The following is a 27,191-nucleotide window of genomic DNA, read 5'->3' on the forward strand; positions in this document are numbered from 1 at the left end:
GAGGACGGTATCTAAAAATTTCTAGAGGTTTAACTTTTGAAAGAAGCTTATAAAACCGTTGCAAAAGTGGTTTTTCTTTGTTCTTAAACACCTTGTTCTTTTTTTGCCACGCCATGGGTGGGGAATACAGCCCCATTTTTAAGATCTAAAGAGGAACAGTGGCAGTGAGGGAACCCAGTCCCCCTCACCCCCTGCTTATCATCTTCAAACGGATCCCGGGCTGGTCCTGCGCCGAAGGGCTGGTGCTTGGTTAAACACAGACTGGGCTGAGCAAACAGGTTGAAAACTCCTGTGGACTTTCTCACTTGCAGCACTGTCACCCTGCCACCAGCCCAGCTCGGCCAGCCAGCTAGCAGGCTTCGCTCGCAGGCTGCTTCGGCCAGGGACCGGCCAGGGCTCTGTGGCTGCTCCAAGAGGAGGAAGACCAGGAGGAAGATGACCGGCCTTCAGGTAAGGAGTCGGTGTCTGCGACCCCCGGTGCTGGCTGCGGACACCCCTTCCCTGCCGACACTGGGTTTGGTGTCAGTGCGTGTGCACCTCCTGGTGTTCCAAGGTGTGTTTTTTTAAAGCTCTCTTGGGGTAAAGGATTTCGCCGCTTTTCATCTATGAACAGGCTTTTCTCTCCCTCTTCTCCTTCTTTGGAAACTATTCTTGGTCAGGCTGTCCCAGCACAGGACCTCTTCATCGCATGATTTGTCCTTCCCCCACCCTCCGCAAGCACCCCTCCTCCTGCCCCCGCTGCCAGGGGGGTGTTTCCCCCTCAGCCTATGAAATCTGGCTGGCAACATCTGCCCAGATGTTGCAACCCCAGCCACCATCTTCTGCGGCAGCCCAGGGGAGCAGCGGCTCCATTCCAGGGCAGTTTCTCAGCACCCCTCACATGGCACGCTGGCACATCGGGGTCCAGCCGTGCCCCCCTCTCCGAGCCCCAGAGGGGCAGCCAGCAGGAGCTTCCCCTGCCGCCGTTCCTGCAGCATGGGGGAGGCTGGGGAGAAGGGTGGGATGCGGTGGGGTTGGCGTTCATGTGTAGGAACACGAGACTTACAATCCTGGATCTCATCAGCATCTCGTCATTGCTGGGGGGCTGCCCCGGGGCCGTCAGGGTGCGTGAGTGGCAAGGGCTGGCCCCAGGACGTGGTGGGTCTCAAGGGTTTGTGCAGGACCATCATGCTTCTCCCCAGACTCTGGGGCTGTGGTTGTCACTAAGCCTTTTCCTGGCTCTGGATATACCCGAAAGACACATGGATGTGCTCCTTCACCACCTCCCGCCGTGTTTGTTATTTTACACCACGGTGTTACAGGTCTGCTGATCCATCTCTGACGAGTCCTGTCTCATACAGTGAAACGTCACCGTGCCTCTTCCTTGCCTGTCCCCGACACCCCTAGCTCTCACCATCCTCTTTCAGCAGTGGGGCAGCCTTGCCCCTGCACCACTCTGGGTGGGTGGGCACTGGTTTCTGCCACGGCTGTGACAGCATCTGCCATGTACAGCTGCAGCTCCGCTTTATGTAGTGAGGATATATCGAGCTGTAGCCCTATATATAGTACCAAAGACAGCATCTTCCATGTCCAGCTTCAACTCACTCCTAGCAGACCCTAACACCTTGTTGGCTGGTGTGACCGTGGCTGCAGGCTGAGCACGGCTCTGCCCAGAGCTGGCCAGAGGAACGAGCTGCTGTGCCAGCACCTCCTCTGAGGCATCATATACATCCACACCCCACTGTCACCTCTCCCCAGCCAACTTCCCTCGGCATCTTTCCCCCAAGACCATTGCTTCGCCCTTTCTCTCCGCTCCTCCTGGCATCCACCCTTCTCTTGCCTCCTCCACCAAGTTCCCCCATGCTGGAGCTGGGCAGGTCTCTTCAGGAAGGGTCTGGGACCTGGACCACCCCCAGCACTTTTGGAGCAGAAGGTCGGCAAGACGCCGGGGAGGCAGCAGCTCCTGCCAGGGATATTGGCCCCATGGCACCGTGGTGGCACCGGGCAGAGCTCCAGTTTGGGTGCTTTGGTTTTACCCCTCAGGGAGACTGTGGAGCCCCATGCAGGGGGTGAGACCTGCTCTGCTCACTGCCCAAATGCTCGTGTCCCTGTTCCTGCGGGTTTGTGTTAGACGCTGTGGTGCTGGCTGGACAGAGCCAGTACAAAGTGCCGTGCCTTTTGTGGGGTGATGAATATTGTTTTCCCGTGTCCTGCAGCACAAGCTGATAGAGAAATGTATTATGCAGTGTTTGAAGAAGGACCTTAATTATTTTGCAGTCTGTGTGTTCAGACTTCAAATGCGTTTCTCCCATGCCTGCTGTCTAATCCGGTGAACAAAAGGTTATAGTTTATAGGTCAGAGCACGACACCCATTGCGAGCACTCTGCTTTGCATCCCAGTTATTCCAATCAATGAGCTTTGCTGAATTTTTTATGCCGTGCTGAGCTTTTATCTCTCCCATTTTATTGAAAAACTACAAAACGAAAAACAAAGAGGAGTCAGATGAATTCCTAAGATCCTGTTTGCATATAAAGCTACAGGATCTCGAACAAAATAACAACAGTAATTAAAAGGAAAAGTGAAAACAAGGACCACAGAGAACTTTTTGTTCTACAAAGAAATCACTTGCCCAGTTACCAGAATAGTGCCCATTAACCCACCCAGCCTGGAGATGCCCAGAACATGGCTGGGGACTGTGGAGGCCAGGCAGAGACCTGGGGGGAGGCTGCGTGGGACTGAAAACACTGTGCCACTTCATGGAGAAGGGCTGGCTTCCATCCTGCCGGATCTCTGCCACCCAGGAAGGATGCTCTGGTGGAGGTGCTGGGTGGGCAGAAAGGGGTCATTTCCCCTGTCTTGGGGGCACCCTGTGCAATGCCAATGGAGAGGCAGGAGGTGGGCTCAGGGGGCTGGCAGGGAGAAGGGCTGTGATGTGCCTGGCACTTGCACCGCTGCTCCCAACAGGTCTGCACCGGCAGGGTCCCAGTGCGGTGCCCCAGAGCCCTGGCGCGTGATGCCTCCACACACACGGTGAGCTGGGTGACCCAGCTCTTTGTGGCAGCCCAAGTGGTGTTTGACACCGACCCCTAAGGGTGTGCCGGGGAGAGAATCCTCAGAGAGACTCAGGTCTGCTACAGGGAAAGACAAAATAAACCAAGCGAATGAGAAAAGCCACTCTGAACATCCAGGCAAAACCCTGGAGCCACACGCGGGGTGATAAATCACCGGGAGGATGATGTCTCCCCTCCCGTGGCTGCAGTCCTGCCAATGTCTTTGTTTTGGCCCTCGATGCAGTTACCTGAGGATTAATTGGGGTTTTTTCTTGGCAAGGAAGAATCAATTGACCAAACAATGATGCAGCAGCTTCTGCCCCCCCTCTCAGGGCAGCAGGGTGATGGCACCCTCTCCCAAACGCCACCTCTTCCCTGCCTCGGCTCCCCTGCCCCAGAGCACCCAGCCTCCTGCATCACTGGGTGGTGGCAGCAGCTCCGCAGCCCTCAGTGGTGCACAGCCCCTGATGGTGCACAGCCCCCGATGGTGCACAGCCCCCGGTGGTGCACAGCCCATGATTGTGCACAGCCCCTGGTGGTGCACAGCCCCCGGTGGTGCACAGCCAAGGAAGGCAGCAGATGCCGCCTGCACCGCTGCCCGGTGGTGAGCACTGCGCAGTGGCTGGCACCAGGTCCTCGCTGCTGAGCCGGGTTCCTTTCCGTCCCCTGGCCCAGCAGGCAGGAGCAAAGGGGCTTTTGGCGATGGGAACGGGCAGGCCAGCTATGTGGCTCACCAGCTTTTTCAGCCTGAAGGATGGACGATGGATTTCTCACAGCGAAAGTCTCCGTGCCGCCTTCCCCCCTGGCCCCAGCAGCGTGGCAAGGGGCTGCTGGGCAGCACATGCTGGTTACCACCAGACAAACCCACCCGAGGACCACGGACTGTCTCCTCCCAGTCCCCCACCAGCTTCAAGTCGAGCATCTTGCAGGTGATGCTCAGCAAAGCAGCCTGCACGTTGCGTTAACCCTCTCCTTGCTGTGCTAATAATGGCAGAACCTGCTGGGCCTTGCTGGCTGTGCCTCTAGAAAACGAGCCTGCCTCTCTCCTCCTCCTCTTCCTCCCTTCTTCGCCTTTTCATCTAGGCTGCCCCGCAGGCAAATGCTCCCACCACCTGTATGTGGCTGGTAGAGGAGGATGCAGTGCGGAAGGTCTCAGTTAATTCTGGAACTGCTGCAGTCCCATCAGATATTGCTGCATTTCCGTTTAAAAGAGGGGAGGGGAAAAAAAAAAAAGGGCAGGGAAAAAAAAAAAAAGAAATGCTCCAGTACAATACATTTGCCAAGGCTGCTTAGGTGACCTGCTGCTTTGCATATCAATATGCTTCTTGCAGGGGAAAGCAGAGTCCTGGTGATGCACTTTCGTTTGTAAGGAGAGAAATATCCTCCCCGAACTGATGGAAAGCGAGATGTTTTCAGGGCCAGGCTAAGCAGGGCTTCCAGCCAGCCTGGCTGCAACTGGGAAAGGAGTTTTCTTACAGATCCCTGGAAGGTGCCTGAGGAAACCACTGGGTTTCGCAGGCGGTTTTCGGTTTGCTCTGTGTGCTACGCTTGGAAATTTCTGGGAGGGGGGCTGCAAATTGCACAAGGATGAGAACGCCTGGGGGAAATAATCCAGGCACTCTAATAGTAAAATAAAGCAGGTATAGGGGCTTTGTCCCCCTGGCTTTGTGCCAGACCTCTGCCTCCCAGGTGCCGCACCGAGGGGGGTCCCTGCCACTTGCCGGGGTGTCTCGGCGCTGGAGCCCCCCGGCAGCTGTTGGGGTGCAGCCGCATGGCAGTGCCGCAGCCACCCCGGCACAGGCAGTGTGTGTGTCAGCCAAGCGCTGGCAATCCTGGGCTCTGCCATCCCAGCGCTGCTGGGTGAAGGCAGGTGACAGAGGGGAGCATTAATATTTAACTCTCTCCCCAGGCCACGGAGCTGAACCACTGATCGCTGCCAAAACACCTCCGTGTTCACGCAGAGTTCAACAGGGTGGCTTCGTGCCTTTCTATAGGATCTGAAGGGACTGTATTTACATTTCTGTCAGTGCAAAGCAAAGGTTTCTGTTACACCGGCTTCCCTTGTGTGCCTCAGGGTTACCGTGGGGCTTTTCTCAGTGCCGCAAAGCCGGGAGCCACGTCCCCTGGGATCCCGTGGCTTTTAGCCACGCGCAGAGCATCGCAGCTCCAGGCAGGGCAGGCACGGGAGGGCAAGCAGCTCTGTTCCAGCCATGGGTCCCTCCGGTATACATCGCCCTAGAAAATCAGATTATTGACATTGCCCTAGAAAATCAGATTATTGTCCGGGAATGGATTAATTCTCACTTACCGCCACGGTGGACAGTTCACGCCCCACTGGGCGATGCTTATTTAGGGCAAATCAGTGATACAGTTTAAGTCCCAGGTGAGTTTCCCTTCCTCCCTCATCCCACCTACATCCTGACCTTTTTCTTGATGGTCATGGGGTTGTATCACAAGAACGTGAGAACCAAATGGCTCCCACTTTCGGCCCCTGAGCATGTGAGTGCATAAATTTGCAAGGCAGTCTGCAGATCTTGCAACATCCCTTATTCAAGTGAAGTCAGGTCCAATGTGGATGGTGCTAGCATGCCTCCGGAATGCTGGTGCTCACCTCTTCCTGTACATCACCCTGTTGTTCTTGATACAGTCTGACTGGATATGTGATATTTTGCTTATTTCTCAAGTGCCTTCATGCTGCAGAGTGTGGTCAGAATAGATGTGCAGACTTGGCAGGAGAGCAGATCCCATCCGTGCTTCCCAGGCCACAAGTTAGCTACTGAAGTGAACCTAGAAACTGTGGAAATGGCCTGTGGCAATATGCAAGTAGATGACTTGAGAAATTCTTAATGCACACAAAGAGCCTGGAAAAACACACGGGGAAGTGATGACTGGGTGGTTTGGAGAGGTTTAGCTTGTGTTTTCAAATCGCTGATGAGCTGTGTGGTTTGTTTTACAGTACATGTCAGGATTTGGAAATGAACATGTTTCTGAGGATCCACGCTGCCCCGGAGCTTTACCAGAGGGACAGGTACCGAGTTTTTTTAAAGTGATTTATTAAAATTACATGCAATGGAGTGAATATCTGTTCCTGGGGCTTCTTTTCATCTTAACGTGTTTCCTTCCTCTCTGCCACCATGAAAGTCTCCAGGATCCTTCTTCATGCAGGACTGGAATAATAAGACATTGGCAAAAATCAGAGTTAAAGATTTCTGTTCATACGTTCTATTTTTAAGTTACTTGCGAGCTTCCAAGTTTCACCTTGAGGTTAAGACTTGCTTAAATGACCTCTGCTCAACAGCAGGGCTTTTTTCCAAAAGGAGTCTGTGATACAAGTGGCACGGAAAAGGAAGCCACCGGCTCTGGAATAAACCAGAGCAGAAGTTTGAAGCTTGGCAGAGAGATGTGCTCGTGCAGAAGAAGCAGCTTTGGGAATTTCTGTAGGAATTGGGTTTGTCAAAGCTGGTTTATAAGCCTTGGGCAGGAGAGCAGCTTCTTTGCAGGGAGGGGACATGAATGCCTGTAGTATATAAACAAACAGATCCATTCTTAAACGTTTTATGAACATGTTTTATGAAAATAAATCATGTGTCATTCTGTTTGAAAGAAAGGAATGGTGACCCATGTGACACTAGCCACTTGGTCTGCAAAGGCAAGAACTGAAGGGTTCAAGTGTTCTCATCTCTCCTGCCCTGGTCTCCGGTACACCAGCGCACATTTCGAGGCTGACTGTGCCCTCTGTTGGATCTCTGGAAATCCCTCGTGCTCGGATGGCAGCATCTGATGCTCAGTCAATGACATCTCTTGGAGCAACTCATCATCCTCTGTGCAAAGAGCCCAGTAGAATTAAAGTCAAACTGGGAGCTCTACACTTTGCTTTTCCTGAGTTCTCTGGATCTCCCCAGCTCTGACGTTTTACACATTGTGTGCTGGTGTGGCTGGTAACACACAACACAAGGGCGTGTTAAATGCATATATATGTCCCCCGGGTCTGCATTGCAGCCTATGGTGTGCCCACAAAAAAGACAGAGTGCTGTGCTGGGTCAGACTGGTGGCTCAGCTGGTGCAGTGCCTTGTTTCTGAGACTGGCTATAGCAGATGCTTGGAGAAAAAATGTAAGAAAGAGGCACCTGAAAACTGGGAGATTGGTAGTGGTGGCTGCTGGTCTGAACAGGCAGTGAGCTGTGCTCCTCGTGATGTCCCCGGGCAGCACCGCTTTCCAGAGGAGGAGGAGGAGGAGGAGGACCCCTCCAGCTCCTGACTGAGGTGCCCTCATCTGCACAGAGGTCGGCCTCGGTGTCCAAAGGGTTAACAGAAAAATCCGAAAACGAGTTAGACACAAAAAAATCTCCAGTCCCAGAGGTGGATCCTTTCCCCTCTGCAGTATTTATAAGACTGGCATCTGCAGTAGTGCTGGCTAAGATAAAAATGACAAGGGCTATTGATCCCCCTGCTTCACTGCATACTCATACGGACACGATGGAGTTTCAAGGCTGGAAGCTACGTGGGTTGTGAGAGCTTTACCTCTTCCCTCTGCCCACCTGTCAGGGCAGCCTTTGATGCCGTATGGATGGCTGAGTGGCTCGGCCGCAGCAGGGTAACAGGATGCTAAACTAGACCTTGCAGGAGGGAGATGGGATAGCAAATGGCGTATGACTGTCCCACCGGGATATTTCCTGCAGTTCTTGGATGCCTTTGCTTCTTGCTGATCTCAAACAAATAGACGCTGGCCTACTTAGATCAAAATGTTTCGTTTCTGTTCTCTGAAAAGGAGGAATCTGTCCTTCAGTCGTGAACTCACAAGGGCTGCTAAACCTGTGCTAGTGGTACCCACGGCTCTGCGAAGGGGAAGGTGTCCCCTCTGTGCTCCGCAGGAGGACTGGCACTGTGCAGAAACCCTGAGACACAGCAAAGGCTCCCACACAGGTCACCCTGCTCTCAGGCAGCAAACAGCACGGGCAGGAGGAAGGAGCAAGCCACCCAAATGCCTGCTCCATCACCCCTCCCCTGGGCAGAGGGCAGGAGGAGAAGGGGGCCCTTAGCGCGCAGGAGCGGAGAAGCAAAGGTGCAGCTGCTGGGAGTCTGTCCTCTGGAAAGCCAGCTAGACACGAGGCTCTGGGGCAACCCCTCTGAATGCTTGCTCCTCAGAAAAATCTGGGCATGATAACAGTCTGCTTTGCAATCTGTAAGCACTGGGAATAACCCCCTTTTCCCTGACGCTCCCGTTGCTGGTGCTATGAGCACTGCCCTCTTGCAGCTTGTTCCATGGCTGTGCCGATTCCTCAGGGCACTCGTGTGGGAAAGGGGCTGGGGGGCTGGGTGGTACCCGTGGGGCACCCAGCATCATGGGAGCAAGAAGATACAGCTTCCAGGGCTGATGCACAGCCTCAGGAGCAGAGTCCACCCCATGGCATCGGGGTGCTGGGCACCCATCACTGTGCTCTGTCTGGGGCTCCACAGTTAAATCCCACGCTGCCACTCCTCACTCCTTATTTTTCCTTCTCCTCCCATTCAGAACAACCCTCAGGTTTGCCCGTACGGCCTGTACGCTGAGCAGCTCTCGGGCTCTGCCTTCACCTGTCCCCGGCCCACCAACAAGCGAAGGTACTGTGACCCCCAGCAGCGGGCGGGTGATGGGGGGCGCTTGGGGCATGCAGCAGAGAACGATGGAGGAGCTGCCTCTGGGCCACCAGTGCCTTCTGCCAGCTGAAAAAGCTCCCGGGAGAGAGACAAGGGCAGAAAACCATGGGAGAGGGAAGGCTTCAGTGGGGTGAGTGGGTTACAAAAATGCTGAGAAAGGAGGTGTTGGGGTGGGAAAGAAAGTGGTTTTCTGAGCAAGGCGAGGAAGGGGAGGTGATATTCATGGGGGCCAGATGGTCCTGAGTGGGCTGTGTGTGCTGTGCAAAACAATCTCAGGGTCTCAGCCTGAGCGCCTCAGCGCTGCTGCGACTGGCACTGGTAAGCACCTGATGGACAGTGTCAAAACCAAGCCTCTGAGCAGGAGCCCTTCCTCTTCCTCAGGATGCTCCTGCGCATGGGCTTGGGCTGGTGAGGCGCTAGCTTGGGCTGTACCAGTCCTGGGACTGGCCAGGGGCTCAGAGCAGAGCCAGGCACCCAGCACCCTGCCTACCACCCCGTGCTGCCAGCACTGCTGGGGACGGCTTGTTCCAGCCAGCAGCAAGCGTCCTGGAGCTCTGTCCCAGGCGTCATGCTCCATCCATGACCAGACTGCAGAAGATGCATTTCTCATTTCACTTCTCCCACGGTGGCTTTTCTGTCCCTTCTGTTGTTCGTTCAAATGAAAGGCAAATGCATCATCCAAGCTGCCTAGCAGAGCTCTGCTCTCGGGGCTGGTGCCAGCTCGCGGTGTGCGTGGGAAAGGGATGAATCATTGTTTGCTGCACAAAGACGTCCTTGATGGAAATTTTCCAGCTCTCAAGGGAGAGCTCCTTCCTCCCCTCTCCCACCTACCCAAACTGCAACCACCCCTGTTAACACATCAAAGGCACTGGCAGCCCTGCCTGTCTCAGGCTTTCCCCATCACCTCTGCTCACCTGCCTGATTAAAAGCCCAGTTTCAGGCTTGGCTGCACCTGTGCATGGTGTGCGGATGCTGTTCGCAGCTGCTGGAGCAGCAGGGGCTGCAGCCAGGGACACGGCAGGCAGCCAGGAAGGAGAGTGACAGTCCCAGGTGGCAATGGAGGCATGGAAGGCCTCCTACAGCATCCCACATAAAACTCTGGCCTTCGCTGCATGGGCTTGCTGGTGGTCCTATGGGCGTGGCCAGCCAGGCATAGGATGCTTCTTGCAGTAGCGCATCCAGATTCAGATACTGGACGGGACCTTCTGGCTCCTGAAGGTTCCTCTGTACGTACAGTTAGATACTGCGCTCATCCCGTGTCCGGCCGGCTTTGTAGCTGTGGTTAAATAGGTTTTTATTTCACTTCAGAGGTGGCTGTATTGCAGTGACAGATAAAGCTGTATCTTTATTTTTTATATACATATATATAGGTGTGTGTGAGAATGTAAATGTATGTATAGGTAAACACACATATAGGCATTTACCTATATAGAACAGCATATATTTGTAATTAGAGCCTATAACAAAAAGCCATCTCTCTGGCAGTCTCTGCCTATGAGCTAGTGTTTGGTATTTAATACTTCTGGCCCAGTTGCCACCATCATAAATGTTATTAATGCCTTCAGGAGCTCAATCAGCCGGCAGCCACCCAGAGGGTTTAACCTCTTCTCCAGGCTAATCCAGGACTTTTCTTTCTTTGTAGCTGGCTGTATCGGATCCTACCTTCAGTCTGCCACAAACCCTTCAAGCCTCTCGAGGAAGGCCATTTGACACACAACTGGGATGAAGTTGAGCCTGACCCCAACCAGGTAACCATGCTGGAAAGAGCTCTGGTCCTGCCAGGATGACAGCCCAGCGATTAAGCTAACAGGGGTGCAAAGGTGCTGAGCTGTAAGAGGTCTGAGAAGAGCCGTAGGGAGCTGGGGGGCTGGCCAACACAGGGGCTGGGGTCCTGGGTGCCACCCGTTGCTCCTCACCTTTGGTTCACCCAAGGAAAGACAGACCTTGAGGTGATGCTTGTTGCTTCCCACCCTGATGGATGCTTGTGCTGCTTCCCAGTGTCACAGGGTTTGACTTGTGCTTTCTATCATCTCCCCTGGAGGCTCCTGTTGGCCACCTCTCAGGCCGCTTTCTCTTCTTCTCCAGTGTCCCCCATCAAAGGCTCATCATGCCCGGGCCCGGCAGGCAGAGCAGCAGCATGTCTCTGCCATCCACCCCCTCCTTCCCTGCGCTTCTGGAGAGGCTGCTGGCTGCCAGCCCATTTCTCCGCAGCCCTTGTGGGAAATCAGGCTTCATTCTGGAGAGTCATGCAGAGACATGGCATTTGTCTTCCTCTGTTACAGCCTTGCCATCATCTTTAATCATGATTTCTTCCCTGCCAGCCCCAGAACATTTGGCTTTGCTAAGCTGAGTATCTCCTCCTGCCATTCTCCTCTCAACATCATCTCATGGCCATCAGTTTTCACTCTGCTCAGGTTCTGTCCTTTGATGCATCATCATTAGCTAATTTCCAGCCTCCCAGCGGCCTCCCCATTTGTCTAAATACTTTCCCAGTTCTGCTGGAATATGTTTTCCAGCCACTGACAAAGGAGTGGTGACCGGCTCATATTTACGTGCCTTTGGTGCTCCTTCTCAGATGAAGATCCATTGACTTCTGTGACCACTTCATCCCTCTCTGATGCTCTTTTGCAGCCCACATCTACTGTTGTGGTTATTTACGGTCACAGTAATTCCATGATGCCTGGCTTTCCAGCATCTCAAGCCATTTACATGCTGCACATCTTTTACTTAAGGGAACAGCCACAAAGCTCCTGCCCACTCTCTCTCACCGCTCTCCATGGCAATCACCAAACCCAGAGGGATCATTTCCTAGCAGTAAGTGGGACCCATCTTCCTGCTTTCCCTCTCATCCTCTCTGAAGCAGAGCCAGGGACCAGGTTCAGTTTGTTGGAAAAGACCGACACTTCCCTGCGGCGCTTTGCGTTTCGCCCAGCTCACTTAGGGAGCTTTCCCAATCATCATCCATCTAAAAGGATGGCCATATGGAGGCACCTTATGCAAAGCCCTTTGAAGTCAATGGGAAAAAATATCCTTTAACCTTGCCCAAAGACAACGACAGAATTATAAAAGGCGTAGGGGACAAAACAGAAAAGGGGACAAAGGTGATGAAGAAATATGGGTAGCATCTGTGCAAGAAATGCAGGAACAAAGGAAAGCTCTCCAGCCTGGAATAGAGATGACCAAGGGAAGCTATGATTAAAAGGCAGGGAGAAAACAAATACCAATTATCAAACGTCACATTAAATTAAAAATAAAAAGCGTCAGCGGTGGAGCTTCTTGCAAAAGGATGCAGGTGGATTCAAAAAGGGATCGGACAAACCTTGGGAAGATAAAACCCCATAAAATAATAGTAAGCACAGAGGTGCCATATCTCAGGAGGCTCACGGATGCTGCAGCAAGGAAACAACACTAAAAGCCCCCCCCATTTTAAGCACCTGGTGCTGGCTGCCACTGGCTGTCTTGGAATTCTGGCTCAGGGCGCTCCTTCTCTTCTTGCGCTGGTGACACCCAAGTGCAGCAGAGACACGGTGGACAAACGGCGCAGAGCCAGGCAGTGGCTTTGCAGTCTGCAAACATTTCAGAGGAGAGGGGCCAGACACCATTTTCAGTTGCAACCAACAGGCTGGATGACACACGCACTTACTGCTCCCCTTGTCCCACGGGAATGACAGCTGTGGAGGTGCCCACAGGGACCGAAGTGAAAATGGAGCTGTTCTGCAGGGACTGCACTATACTTAGTACTTCGTCTGTAGACTTACTGTCATCTTCTGTATTCCTCAGCCAGAAAAATTGCTTCTATTTAGACCATCTTTATACCTGACATTATTCCTTTTCTTTCCCCTGTTCTCCCTCCCCACCGCCTCTCTCCCCCTCGTTTTCGGGGTCTTCTCTCTTTGTCCCTCTGCGTGTCCTTTTTGTCCGTATTTCCCAACGGTTTCTACCCACTGGGTCCCAATTCCCAACCCCAAAGGCTTAAAACAGTTCTTGGAGGAACAGCTCACTCTGAGCCACCACCGCTGGCCCTCACAGATGCCCCGAAATGAACGGGACCTGGGGGAGGTCCCGCTGCTGGGGGTGGCAGCAGGCTCTGCAGCACCTTCTGACCATGCTTTGCTTTGGCTCTGGTTCACGTCTGGAAGGCTGTCTTGGAAGCCAAAGGGGAAAAAAAGCTTTAAAGAGGGCTGAAAGCAAACCCTGAGGCTCACTGGCTCATCTGTGAGGTGCCAATGTCTCGCAAGGGTCACAGCTGATCTGCTGGCGGGTGCATTTGGTGTCTCCATCCAGAACACACAGGTTCTCCAGCAGCCTCCTCCCCTCCACCCAGCAGTGTGACCCTCAGCAGGCACTGGCACGGAGCTGCCCGGGTCTCCCAGGGAGGAAAACATGCCTCTGCCAGGCAGCGAGCGGGATGGGGGGCGGAAGGGAGGAGGGATGGATCCAACCCCGGTGACCCAGGGCTGCCACGAGGCTGTGGTGGTGGGATGCCCTGGGGGAGCAGATGGCTTTGGAGAGCAGAGCAGAGGGGGCCAAGCTGCGGGGCCAAGCCTGGGGTGCAGCCGATTAATTAGCGACGAGCCCCTGCTTCGTTCAGCGCTGCTGGCGATGCACTGGCTGGGTGCAGCCGCCTGCTTTCTCCCAAGGCCGGCTCTCTGGAGAGCCTGACAAGTTGCCTGGGCACCCACATTTTGATTTGGTGTTGGAAAACTGCAACACGGCTTGGGGGAATTGAATAACTTTGTATCCCTTTCCAATTTAGCCAAAATTTCACATAGTTCACAATTTTGGGGAGCAGCAGGCACAGACACAGAGTCCCATAAACTTTGTTTTCTCAGGGCAGCAGCCTAAAAACATGTCGAGAACCCGCAGGTCAGGTAGCTAAAAGCCAGAAAATGTTTTTGTGGGTTCCCAGAGTCACAGCGCTTTCTTCTGGGGTCAAGCGCATCGATGCAGGGGATACATCTGGCAGCTGCCGTGTCAGCATCCTCCTGATTTGGGGGGGTTGGGTTGGCCTGCACTGAACCCCCCCAGCGAGGAGCTCTCAGCTGCAGCACCTTGTTCCCAAGAGCTGCAAAGACCCTTAACACAATATTAGCAGTAATAAATACTTTGGACATTTCTAGCACCTTCTGCCTGAGGATCTCCACAGGCTTTTTAAGAAGTAATTAGCGCTGCTCGCAGCTCCCACTCACGCAGGTAGAGATTTTTCTGCTTCAGATGTGGAGAAAATGAGGTGGAGCAAACAGAAGCGTTAAGCTCAGGTCATGGAGGGAGTGAGTCATCCAGCACGGAGCGGAGCACAGGGCTGTGACGATTTGGCTGTGCAAAGACAGCTGAACTGAATTTCTTTGCTGTCAGTAGTGTTGTTAGTAATAGAGGGAGAGACAGCTTTTAAATAGGATTATTTTTTTTAACCTTTGCACCACACAGACCTGCCAATTATTTTACAAAATTATGATTAAAAAGGAAAAGAAGTGCCATAAATCAAAAGAAACCTGTAAACCAAATTAAGCAAGGCAAGGAGGAAAGAGAAAGCTACCTCAGCTAGCAGAGGGCAGGGAAGCCGGCGGGGGGACACACGGGGGTCTGCTTTCTTTGGAATTGCCACCTTTTGTGTTATAACCACTGGCATCCCTTTCTTGCTTTTCGTTTGCTGGAATCTAGCTGCGATGGAAACCTTTCGAGATCCCCAAAGCCCCTCAGAATAAGCTGGACTTTGTGAGCGTAAGTCAGGGGCCAGGGCACCCTCCACTGCTGCTGCCCCTGGGTGGTGGGGGGGCACGTGGGATGCTCAGCGTCGGGCTAACAGCAGTTTTGCCACTGCTGGGCTTGCAGAGCGTCTGTGGGAGGGGGGAGAGGCTCCCAGATATCCACCAACTGACAGTGGACTTGATTTTCTTCATTGCCTTTGAAGGAACTCTTAAAAAAAAAAAACCAAAACCAAACACACAAACCCCAACCTGCAGCTCTCCCCAGTTCCCAGGCTGGAAAACACCAGCTTACATGGATTTTTAAGAAATCCTTCATCTATTAAAGGAAAGTCAAGATGTCTGGCAAAAAGCCATACATGGGAAGGCTGGTAGTGGTGTGGGAAGCAAGGAGAGAGGGTGAGCCCAGCACGGGGGTGGGATCAGGGGAGAAAAGGGGGCTGCCCCCTGCCCCGTGCCCACCACTCACTCCTGATGCGTTGGCTTTCCCGCAGGGATTGCACACCTTGTGCGGTGCCGGCGAGCCCAGAGCACGCAACGGCATTGCCGTGCATGTCTTCGTCTGCAATACCTCCATGCTCAACAGGTCAGTGACTGCTGCTCCGCAGGCTCGGGTGCCCATGGCTGGCTGCCCACACGTGTACAGTGTCACTGTCTTTATGTCCCTGTGTCCATATGTTGGGTGGTGCTCATGGTGTCCATGGCAGGCTGTGCTCCATGGCCAAGCACGGGGGGAGTGGGGATGCAGCCTCCAAGAGGAAGGAGCTGGACATGGGGGTGCAACAAGAGGGGATGTGTTGGATCCAGGTGCTCTTGGCTCAGGGACCAGAGCTGCTCCTTGGAGGTCACCATGCACACAGCCTCTGACAGGCATTGCTACCCCTGCAGCGGCTCATGGGGGAAGCCAGCCCTGCTCCCTAGTTTACAACGTCTGATGCAACCATGGCCACAACAGCAGAGACCTGGCAGAGGTCAGAGGACGTCCTGCTTCCCGGCCAGGCATATTGAACCTCCCTCTGCACCAGCCAGTATATTGCATTCACTGACCTGCAAATAGCATTTCTGGTGCTAAAGGGGAGACCTCTGCCACGTCATTCTCCAGCTCAAAACCCCCAGCCGTGGTCGTGGCATGTGTAAGTGCCTGGGGCTTACAGCATCTTGACCTTCCAGTTCTCCTTTTTCTTTAGATGCCTTTATAATTCAGATGGCGACTTCCTGATTGGTGAGTTGATGCTTTGGCTTGTCCTTTCCCCCACAAGGGTCTACCTGGGTTGCCACCTGCTGCCTCTTTGTTCTTCCAAAGCCTTGGGCCCAACAGCCAAGATTTGGAGGAGAGGGTGGGCTTCACCCTCGTGCCATCCCGATGTGGTGGTCTGGCACCAGCTGGGCTGCTGGGTGGGTTGCACTGCTCCTGCGCAGCTCAGGGAGTGCCCCTCTGAGCCAGACCTCAGCTTTGGCTTTGAGCAGTGACACAGCTCCCTTGGTGCGGTGCTCAGCGATCGCTTCCCCGTGCTCCCCTGACCGGTATGAGGCACACCACAGGCGGAGGTTTTCTGGAAAACATAAGCCTCAAGATTTCTGAACAGCTTACAGCTAGATGCCTTCGTTGCTGCAGTCCAAGAGTATTTGGGATGGAAGCTTAACTCCCGTGCTCCACCAGCCTCAGGCAACCAGGCTGCCACACTGAGCATCGAGGTTGGCACATAAAGTACATATATGCCAAAAAATATTCTGAGCGATATCGTAAGTCTGATATTTGCTTGTGTCTTGGTTGACCGAGGGACAGAAATGCCTTCAGGTCACCAACAGAAACATTTTCCCCATCAAATAGCTATTAAATTGTTCTCACTCACCTCCCTCACTACTGTGAAGTAAAAGTGCTAGGGCAGGTGTTGTAAATCTGCTAGGTTTTTAAGTCAAAATGTGAGCTCCCCTGCACAAGGACAGTCATGGAAAACTGCGGACGTTAGTGAAGCATTGCTTCCACCCTCAGCAGTAGGGAGAATTAGTTATTCCCAGCCATCTCATGCCACCACAGTTATGACAAGGATGGGCATGTGCACCATTTTATCGTGAAGGTCATGAGACAGACACGTATGGCCAAAACCACAGCAAGTCCCATTTATTTGGGCTGTGGCACAAACGCTCCATCAAGGGACCAGGAGGTGATGGATGGCCAAGCCTCAAGCAGGTACCTGTGTGACGTGGAGGCCACGGGGCTGGTCTGGAAACTCTGCATCCAGCATGGGCATCTCTGCCGCAGGCTCCGCACAGGCGAGGGAGCCCGGTCCCGCTGTGAAGCAGGGTCAGAACAGGCCCGGTGCTCTGCCTTGGAGCCTGGGTGCTCTGGGGGGACAGGGAAGGTGGCAATCACCACGTTACTTCAGCTCCTCTGCCTGTATTTTGTTTCCACAGTGCCCCAGCAAGGGAAACTGCTCATTACAACTGAGTTTGGGAAAATGCTAGTGGAGCCCAATGAAATCTGTGTCATCCAGGTAAGCTGACTGCGCCTTGCCTGTGGCTCAGAGCCTGATGTTGAAGCAAGCCAGCTTCTGCATTCAGCTGTTCAAGGTCTGTCAGCAAACCTCCCGATCCTGGGAGGATCCTAGTATCTTCCTTTATTTTCCAGCAAGGAATGCGTTTCAGCGTGGAGGTGTTTGGAGAGACCCGAGGTTACCTCCTGGAGGTGTACGGGGCACACTTCGAGCTGCCTGACCTGGGACCCATCGGTAACAATCTCCCATCAGACTTACAGTGAAATTCATAGGGACAGGCAAGAACTGCAAGTCCCAACCCACCTTTTGATACCCTATGTAATACATCCTCCCACGCACGCCCTCCTTCACGAAGATGCTTTCTATCCCAGCACTGTTACTCCCCAGCAGAGCAAGCATCCCCCCCAAAAAATGTGACAACCCAGTCGTTCTGAGATTCCCCTGGCGCTGGAGACTGTTTCTCTCCCATCCTCTTTCCCACTTTCTCTCTACCCTTCTGGTCTGGGAGTCCCCGTCTGCTGGCTCTGAACATGTTCCTACCAAAAGAAACTCAAAAGGCAGTCATCGCTGAGGCCTCTTACAAACAGACATGGCATACGCTGGAGTGATAGGAGGGAATTTACCGAGTGAAGGGAAAGGCAGATTTCAGAGGCAGCAGATACTCTTGGAGCCAAATTTTAGATTTAGTCAGGTGTGTTTCTTCCCCCCACCTCTGTTGACAGAGGCACCTAGAGCTCTAGAATATAGAGTGCCTTAGTGTCAGAAGCTATTCCCCTCGGAGAATTAGAAATCAAGAAAATAAGCAGCAGAGGCACAGGACTCAGACCAGCACCACATTTGCACCTCTGTGTTGTGCCCCAGATCCACTTTCAGCCAGCACAGGTGTAGCTCTTGTGACCCACAGACCCTCTGCCAGCTGCCCCTGGGCTGGGCAATGACAGGTAGCAAAGGCACGGCCTCTGGCTGCCGCAGCAAAGGTACGGCAAGGGTGCATGGCACCTGAAGCCCCACCATCCCCGCTGTGATTTCCCAGGTAGCTTTCTGGAGGTTCTCAGCTCCAGTTATTTCATCTTCCTTACCCCTGGAATGCTGGCCTCCAAACTTTTCTTGCTGCAAAAAAAAAACCAAACACCTGGCTGCTGCTGCTAAGATTGTCACAGGGAGGGAAGGTGGAACTTGCCCCATAACAGCTAAAGTAGCTGTTGTAGTCAGAGTCCAACTCAGTCAGCCTCACACAGGGCACCAGTTGTTGCAGCACAAACTAGTAGGCTGCAACACTGTCTGTGCTGTAGCTCCTTCCTCCAGAGATCAGACCACACTGCTACCCACCCACCCACCCACCCACCCACCCACCCACCCACCCACCCACCCACCCACCCACCCACCCAACCAACCAACCAACCAACCAACCAACCAACCAACCAACCAACCAACCAACCAACCAACCAACCAACCAACCAACCAACCAACCAACCAACCAACCAACCAACCAACCAACCAACCAACCAACCAACCAACCAACCAACCAACCAACCAACCAACCAACCAACCAACCAACCAACCAACCAACCAACCAACCAACCAACCAACCAACCAACCAACCAACCAACCAACCAACCAACCCACCCTCTCCCACACTCCTCAGGGCTATTTAACCACTTAGTGGGGACGAGCTACAGCTGCACATCATCCAGGTCCATCAACCCACTGCCTTCGAGGCAAGGCCACAGCTGCATGTTACCAATGTTAATCAACCGACCGCCTTCATTCCTCTACAAGTCACCACAAACCCCATACCAATAGTTCTCTGCTTTTGGACCAGTGTTTTGAGATGAGTTGGTTTTTTTTTTCATTTTAGGTTCTTTTCCACACTAGACTGGGCTTAACTTCTAGCTCTCAGTGAGATCTAAAAGGCTGGCCCTGCCTGAAGCAACCTAACTAGGTGTTACCGCTCAGTAACAAGCTTGGCGTGGCCCATCCGCATTCAGGGGGCCTTTGCAAACATCTCATGGCCACCGTGACAGTGAAGATGGTCATTTGTACAGTGGGGAACTGACCCAATTTGCAGCTGTTTCATGGAACCTGCCTCAAGCATCTCTCCTGTATGACGTGTCGGGCACATCTCTTTCCACATCTAGCCCACCGTGGGTTTTCAGCAGCTTTCCTCTCAGCCAGCTGAGGTTACCCACCTTCACCCAGTTCTCGTGCTCCGTGCCTGCTCCACTTGATGACTGATGTTGCTCCAGCCTGTTTGTAACAAGTTTTCCCATTAGCTGGTTTTTCAGACACTGTTGGCATGGGTTTGTGTGGTGGATTCTCCCCGCGCCACCCCACCACCCCCCCCCCGCCACCCCGCCCAGTCCAGAAGGCAGGAATCTATTATAAGGTTTATTTTCTGGAGAAAAGAAAATGAGTGCACTTGCCTGTAAACTTTTTCAGGAGGTGGCAATTATAAGAGCTCCTCTTCTCACCACCTACCTGCCTTCCCCTCAGAGACCAAGATCCTTTGTATTTCGGTCTTACTTTATTCTGACTTCACTTTTCCCTTGAAAAATGACAGCTGGAGGAAAGCACTGACTGTTAAACCTTCGCAGCAGGTAGTAATGTCTGCATTTTTATCTAAGAAATTCAAACCCACTTTGTAACAATAATACTAATGAGAAGAAGAAGAATGCTTTGGCACCCATATGGTGCTTTGCACTTTGAAAATGCACTCCTCACACTAACCAACTGCTCAGTGTGCCCAGAGTCTGTAGGTACCACTATCTCTTATTTTATTACTCTTTTTGCAAGCATTCAGAAGTTTATTTGGACCCCTCATTACATGCCTCTAACTTCTGCATGGCTGTGTCCAACCAGCAGGGTGTCTGGGAACAGAGAGCCACTCACCCTCCATTTTTTGATTAATTCCTAGTTGTTGCATGACTTTAATCGAGGATGACATGCTAATCATGTTCAGCAGGCAACGAGGGGAGACCTGTCTTAGTCACATAAGGGGAGCATGGACTTAAACGCTAGGATGTACTACAATTACCTACTCATACGAGCACGAGAAGTACATGACCATGTCAGGTTTCGCTGTGGGCCAAGAAGCAGTGAGGTCATTCAAACTGCAGAAAGGCACCCACAAAGCCAGAAAGTTGCAGCAGCCTCTCGCTGTGCTAGCAGGTGGCCCAAGAGCTCTGGCATTTCTCTTTTTTTTTTTTTTTTTCACAGGAGCCAACGGCCTGGCCAACCCACGGGACTTCTTGGTGCCCGTCGCATGGTTTGAGGACCGCCAAGTGCCGGGGGGCTACACGGTGATCAGCAAGTACCAGGGCAAGCTGTTTTCAGCCCAGCAGGTGAGGATGCTCTGGGAGAAGAGGGAACACTGGAGCACAGTGACTGCCGGTAAATGACCTGGGATGTGCAACTCAGTCACATGCACGTAGTCTTGGGAGGTCCTGCTGGGTTAAGCAGAGCACGACTGAGCCCCTGCTTTCTTGCTTCCTTCATCTTCAAAAAAAATGTTTGTGAAGACTTGGTTGCCCAAAGACTCAACCATGGTCTTTGCCTCAGTGTTTCCGTGTGTTTGTAGTGGCAGAGTAGAAAAGAGGAGCTGGGGCTGCTATGGAAAGCCAGTGCTTCCTCACCGAGAGCTCACGTGGCAGCCAGCTGGCCTGGTTCAGGTGCTGCCTGGACACTCAGAAGCCCTTAGAGACCAAGCCCCAGGGGAGGGCTGAGGCTCACAGAATGGAAATGCTGAGGAAAATCACATCCTTGCGATGTCGGGCTGTACCTGAAGGCTTCGTGCTCCAGGCTGCAGCCACAACTCTCCCCACCACTAACCCATTTTGAATTTGGGAAAAAGCATCGCCCTGCATATGTGCAGCGAGTTGGCAGGCCGTGTACAGTAACCCTCCACCTCTCTGCTTTGGTAGGATTTCTCCCCCTTCAACGTTGTAGCCTGGCATGGGAACTACACACCGTACAAGTACCATCTGGAAAAATTCATGGTCATTAATTCCGTTGCTTTTGACCACGCGGTAAGTTCTGAAGCTGGGTAAAGCAAAGCGATGCTTCGTGGATAAATCACCTCGAGCTCCAAGGGCTCAGCACTCGTTAAAAAACACGTTGTGCTCTAAGAAACAGTCTGAAATCTCTTGCACTGCTTTCCCTGGACCCAAACCAAGCCCTTGTAGAGAAAGACCACCTCTTTTGTGGTAGAAAGACGTAACTGGAGGTTGATCGGCTTCTTAAACAGCTTTAAGCAGCTTAGCATAGAATTTCTGCACCCTGGAGAAGGGCTGAATGCTGAAGCCAACACACAACATGCAACTCAGCAAAAAGACTTTTGCTTCAAATTCTTGCCTCGGTTTCTTTCTTGCAGTTGCACAGCCTCCTTCCCCTGCTGCCTCCGAGCCCAGCACTGAAATTCATTTCAAGAGCTGGCAGCTTTCATTGCAATAATTTCTAGATCTCACGGAAAATAAAGCCCAAACTAATGTGAGCAGCTCTTCTAAAAAGGAAACCAGCCCCGTGGGAGAGGCGCCCACAGCGATGCCATCTCTCAGTGCTGCTTCTGTAAGTGGGTGTGCAAGGAGACTGGAGCATTTCTAGTGAGAAAACCAACAGAAAGCATTGTTTAAACTCCAGAAAAACCTGCCAGGAGAAGGATGGTTTTGAGATCAAAGCCCAGAAATCACTTTAGTGGACTAGAGGCTTCAAAAATCCTTGCAGCAAGCCACAATTTATCTGAAATTTGTTCTCCCTGTTTGTAAACTAACAGGGCGGTGAGGCTAAATGGCTCCAGCAGGATGTTCCTGTCCTCTGTAACCAGCTAAGGAAGAGCTATGGTCTTGTGGTAGGAGGAGTGCTGGAGACTGCTTCTGGAATTACAGCACCCTGCCTTGCGCGGCTGCCCCCACCCATGCCTCCAGCGCCGAGGGTGTTGTGCTTGGGGCAGCGAGGGCTCTCCGAAGCTGCTCGTAGGAAGAGCCACACATTCCCATGTCTTCCCCCCATGTTCAGCATGGGATCGAGATGCTGGGTGCTGTCATACAGGGTCACAAATCTCATCCGCACCATGCGGTGCAGGTGGTAGAAGTGTTTAGGCAAGGGAGAGGCTGTGTCGGTCAGGTTTACCGGCTGGCTGACCGGAGCGGACAGCTCTGAGCCCTGCTCTCCTTCATGCTTTTTGCTTTTCTTTTTTCAGGATCCTTCTATCTTCACCGTCCTGACAGCCAAGTCGACCCGTCCTGGAGTGGCACTCGCTGACTTTGTCATATTCCCCCCGCGATGGGGGGTGGCTAACAACACCTTCCGGCCACCATACTACCACCGTATGTCTGCTCCTCCTTGGTTCTTCCTGAGTACAGGGCTGCAGAAAGAAAACAAGCCCCGTTTCTTTGAGAGCAGGCGCAGGGAAGAAGCAGTCTGACAGGCTGCCTTTGGCACAGTTGCAGTCAGCTGCTCGGAGCCAGTCAGTCCTCCCTGGAAAATGAACAAATCCAAAGATGTTCCTATTTAGAGCATCTCAGAAAAACTTAGGGGTGAGGACTGGCTGCGTCTGCATAGATGGATGTGCCTGTACTCAAGGGGCTCCCACAGAGACGGGGTGCATATTGAACTTGGCATTGCACAAGTGTGTCAGAAATTGTCCTGTCATCCATGAGCTCCTTAATAGCTCACTAGAGTATATAGACAAAGAACAGGAGAAAGGAAGACATGATACCACAAGTGGTGAGAAGCGCAGAGGTGTGTCAAGCTGCCCAAGGCCACTCGTAGGGCAAGATCAGAGTTACAGCAAAGGAGAGCTGGCTCTCCTGAGCCCTCCTTCATCTCCCACACAGTGTTGGAAGTACCCCTGGCATGTAAGGAGCCAGAGATCAGGAACTGGGCTCCTTCTCAGGCAGAGAGTTGGTTGAGGGTTTTGGAATTTGGCTGCCATCACCAGAGCTAATTTCTTTTGGGTAGTTTTTGGTTTCGTCTTGGCAGAGCATGGCCATGTGTTGAAATGAATGGCTGCTAGAAATCCAATTCCCCAGATGGGACTGTCCTTCAGGGTGGGGATGGGGCACCCTGCCCTGCGAGACCGAGGGGGGACTCTCACCCATCCTGCACCCCTTTTGGCAACAGCTAAAAGGCCCCATCTCAGAAGCTATTGAGGTTGCACTGTGGTCACTTTGAAGTGCTGAGAGGCTTTCTGCACACTTACTAACCACAGTTTAATAGCCAGCTCCTCCTGTTACTCAGACATATCTCCAAGCATCTTGGGGGCTGGCAGAATTAGTGGCACTTGCAAGCACAGCAGGCAGCTATGCAGCCATCTGGGTAAATCCCACCAGCAAAGTCCTGGCCTGTCATCCTGCTTTCATTTGCAATAATGAATCCCACATGGAAATGGGTCTCCTGACTGGCTGGGATAGTGCCAAGTCACTTTTTTTAGACCCTAAAAGGTGAGACGCAGTCCTAGTTAACCACAATTACTTTGCTGCCCATCATCAGAGCTGTGCTAATGTCCCATGGATGCGTCGTGAGCCCTAACGAACATGAAGTTGTTCAACCTTGCTTCGTTCGTGGTAGCAGACAGCTGAAATAACTCTCATTCTTTTGTCCATGCTGTGATTCTAAGCGCACCCATACAGCTACCCCAGCTACTCACCCCACCACAGTACCTCAGCCATAGGCTTGAACACTGGGTTCATGATGAGCCACTTGGTTGTCTGCTCATCCCACGCACAGAGGGCAGAGCCTGAGTGGGTAAGGCAGGCACCGCAACGGCCAGTTATCAAGGCACTGGGGACATTGGTTCCCTCTGAAATTAGTACCATGATGAGAATCTTGTTCTGGGGCAGTAGCACAGGTTCAGTGCTCTGAACTCTTCTCTCTCCAAATATTTCACAAGAGGCCCATTTTTTTTGCCAGCAACCCCCTGTTGCCTCCTCTTCTCAGGTGCAGTGGAAAGCCTGTGTTCAGAGAATTTTGTGCACTCAGAGCCACGGTTTTCATCTTGCACTAACTTTGCCCCATGTATAAATATAACAACGGTGGCCCAAAAATATTTGCCTTAGATACCACAACAATTTTACACACAAAGGTGGCTGTGCAGCTGATAAATACCAACTTCTCTTGGTCACCTTTCTACATCCTTGGAGGCTCTGAATTACTCCTAGGGTCTTTGGACCACAGGTTGGAAAATGTCTGATGCAGTTTTTATACTGTGGGCATATATTGCCCCATGTCTGAGACAGTACTTGTATGCTTCTTACCGTGCTGGGACTGGGTATCTAACGGCCACTCAGGGATTTTAACTTCACAACATCCTGCCTGTAGAAGACAACGCTATTTCACCGACAGGGAATGGAGGCACACCTAAGTCGCTGAGGGTCACACAGGCCATCTGTGAGCAAGTAAGAAACTGGTCTCAGCTCAGGTCTTAAGTCCCAGCTTGGTTTCCTACTCACCCGCCCCACTCTCCCTCCGTGCCCCTGTGAGCCCTGCTGCGGCAGCGCTGGCCACCCAGCCCTTCGGGTCTGCACAGTCCAAATGAGCCAAGCGCAGCACAGAGCGGGGTCAATGAAAAGCCCATAACAATCCAGTCTTACACGAGACACTGGCAGCCTGGGATGAAAATTAATGGAAGTTTGCATAGGTATATAGGCCAACCCTGCTTTGAGCTAAATTAGTATTGTTGTTAAACATTTCAGACCCTGGATTGTACTTAACGAAGACTGAACTAGTGGTTAAAAAGGGCTATATATAACACAGCCACAGAAGCCTGTCCTGGTTTTGCAAAAACTGACCACTAAGCAGAAAGTTGCCGTGTTATTTAGATGAATCACATCAGGTGTCCTAAAGCTGAGCGACTGGGCCGGCAGTTGTTACAGTACTTACAGGGAGCATAACTCAGTAAGCAGTGAGTGATTAGACACAGCCATCCTTAATTAAGTTAGTGGTGTACTACTCCGTTGGTTTCAAAGGGTCTACTTGAAGTATTCTTCCTCAGGGAAGGACAGGATTTGGCTCCTTGTCTTTGGGCACACAGTGGCTCTTGAGAAATAGGTGGATAATGGGTGAAACAAAAGCATAAGCACCTGACTGCACTGGAGGTGATAGAAGAATATCGAACAAAATGATTTGATGCTTATAACCTGAGACAGCAGACCAGGCTCTCCCACCAGACTGTTGGCCAGGCATTTTGTGCCTGTACCGTGGAGATGATGATGGAAAACTCCCTTTCCAGTGCTTTAAGATCTCTGATCCAAGTCTGTAAATATCAGGTTCCACCACGCAGCCCGTAGGCAGGTGTAGCACTTAAGCAGCTCGAGGCAGTAGGAAAAGCACAGGTCTGCCAGCATCGATGCACCATCGGTAGGGAGCTCTGTTTCTGAATCCAGATAATTAAGAGTGGAATAAAACCTGTACAGCTTTCCAAGCCACGCCTGCAGGATCCCCAGCATCCTCTCACGATACCTGGCTTAGAAACCTCTGCTCTACTGTCTGGCCCAGCTTAGCTTGTGGGTTTCAAGGAGCTCACGGCCCAGCTGCGATGCCTCCAGGCCACTCTGCCTTGCAACCTCTTCTCTATGCCTCCTGCAGGGAACTGCATGAGCGAGTTCATGGGGCTCATCAAAGGCCACTATGAAGCAAAGGAGGAAGGTTTCCAGCCCGGAGGGGCCAGCTTGCACAGCATGATGACTCCGCACGGGCCAGATGCCGACTGTTTTGAGAAGGCGAGCAAAGCCAAGCTGGAGCCTGAGAGGGTTGCGGAAGGGACCATGGTAAGGAGCCAAGGGAGCTAGAGGATTTTGAATACAGCATGGCACAGTGCCACCTTCAAAGCACAGCCTGGCTTCTTGCTGGCAACTTGGAAAAGTACTCAGACCAAACTGCTGCAGCACTCACCTCCCGCACTGCTCAGCTCCCAGGAGCTGCCTTGGAGACATGTGATGCCAGGCAGCTTTGATCATCTGCCCACACAAATTGTTGCCTGAGCAGGAAGCTGGGAATTTTCATGCTGATTAATTTAATTTTGGTCTTAGCCTATGGACAAAGAAGAAAAACCTCTGAGTGTCCTCCTTTCTCCACCCCCTAAAATCTAATGATGATCACCAACAGAACCTTGAACTAGAGCTTTTGGAACAACTTGGCTTTCCTGGGGCTGCAGGGAGCACAGAGTCACTCTTGAGACCTGGTTAATACCAGCGTCGCGATGCCAGCTCTGAAGAGCTTTCTGCCCCTGGGTTAATCAGCCAGGAGGCAGAATTTGGCAGTGCTGGACCACACATACAAAGTCCTGTTGCAGTGGAGCAGGGCCACCTTGCCTGGATTTAAACCTTTTCTCCTTTGCCCTAACCTATCTTCCCTCTTCCCAACAGGCATTCATGTTCGAATCGTCCCTCAGCCTCGCCGTCACCAAATGGGGCCTCCAGACCTCCAACCGCCTAGATAAAAACTACTACAAGTGCTGGGAACCTCTGAAAAGCCATTTCAATCCTAAGTGCAAGTAAAGAGAAGTATTTGTTGTTTGCAATACGTGAGTGAAGGCAGGGAAATCCAGCATACCGACGTGTGGTGCCGCACTCAGCTCCGGCAACGCGGAGTGCTCGAGCACAGAACGGCATTTCCAGCAGCCACCAAGCCACGAAAATCCCCACTGCATTTGGCAATGCCGTTTAAAACCACCATTATTCTTACCAATTAAAGCTTTCCTGGTGACACACTGAAGCTGAAGTGCTTGCGCGGCTCTCACCACATGTAGGTGGTGTGAATGCTGTACCTGGTGTGGACATGAGGTGACAGCCAGCCCCCCGCTCACAGCGCCTCCTGAAAATACCACCCCAAATGTGTCTGCCAGAGGGAGAAGACAGGGATCCCCAAAGCATTTTGTGCTCTCTGTAGGGGGAGAGCTTTACAAACAGAGCTGAAGGATCTACCAGACCTAAGCCTCCTATTCGAGCAGGCCGCTCCAGCCTGCTGTTCTGTGGAGGATTGCCAAGGAAAGACTTGGTGGTCAGGAAAGTAGACCGTAAATCAGAAAAGATTGGAGAATCCACAGTGCTTCACTGCTAAGTGATGGAAAGGTTCCTTTCCAACCCCATGCTCTGGCTATCCTTCAACATCGACTCCTCATGTCAGCACTTGACAAATTCCCTCCCTAGTTCAGCGCTAATTCGCAGCACAGCAAATGTGGAAGGGCTCATCTAGCCAGTCCAGGCATTTGCTCCTGGGAAGGTACCTGGAAGAAAGCTCAAATGCAGACAATGTCATGGAAGACATCAAAATGCACTGGAGTCTGCAAACCTCACCCCCAGGCAGTGAGCTCCATAGGGTAGAGGCAGAAA

At 52.4% G+C, this 27,191-nt stretch overlaps 1 protein-coding gene across 1 annotated transcript; it reads left to right on the forward strand.

Moving 5' to 3' along the window:
- The first annotated feature begins 292 nt into the window (after nt 1-292).
- Nucleotides 293-26,574, forward strand: HGD (homogentisate 1,2-dioxygenase). The gene is made up of 14 exons (XM_005433324.3): nt 293-450; nt 5,986-6,057; nt 8,542-8,630; nt 10,309-10,414; nt 14,328-14,387; nt 14,866-14,957; nt 15,559-15,593; nt 16,787-16,866; nt 17,001-17,100; nt 20,083-20,207; nt 20,787-20,891; nt 22,061-22,187; nt 25,447-25,628; nt 26,226-26,574. Exons 1-14 carry the CDS (start codon nt 436-438, stop codon nt 26,355-26,357), a joined length of 1,320 nt encoding a protein of 439 aa, XP_005433381.1. The 5' UTR covers nt 293-435; the 3' UTR covers nt 26,358-26,574.
- Nucleotides 26,575-27,191: the final 617 nt, after the last annotated feature.

This window comes from Falco cherrug, chromosome 5 (genome assembly GCF_023634085.1).
Source record: "Falco cherrug isolate bFalChe1 chromosome 5, bFalChe1.pri, whole genome shotgun sequence".
NCBI lineage: Eukaryota > Metazoa > Chordata > Aves > Falconiformes > Falconidae > Falco > Falco cherrug.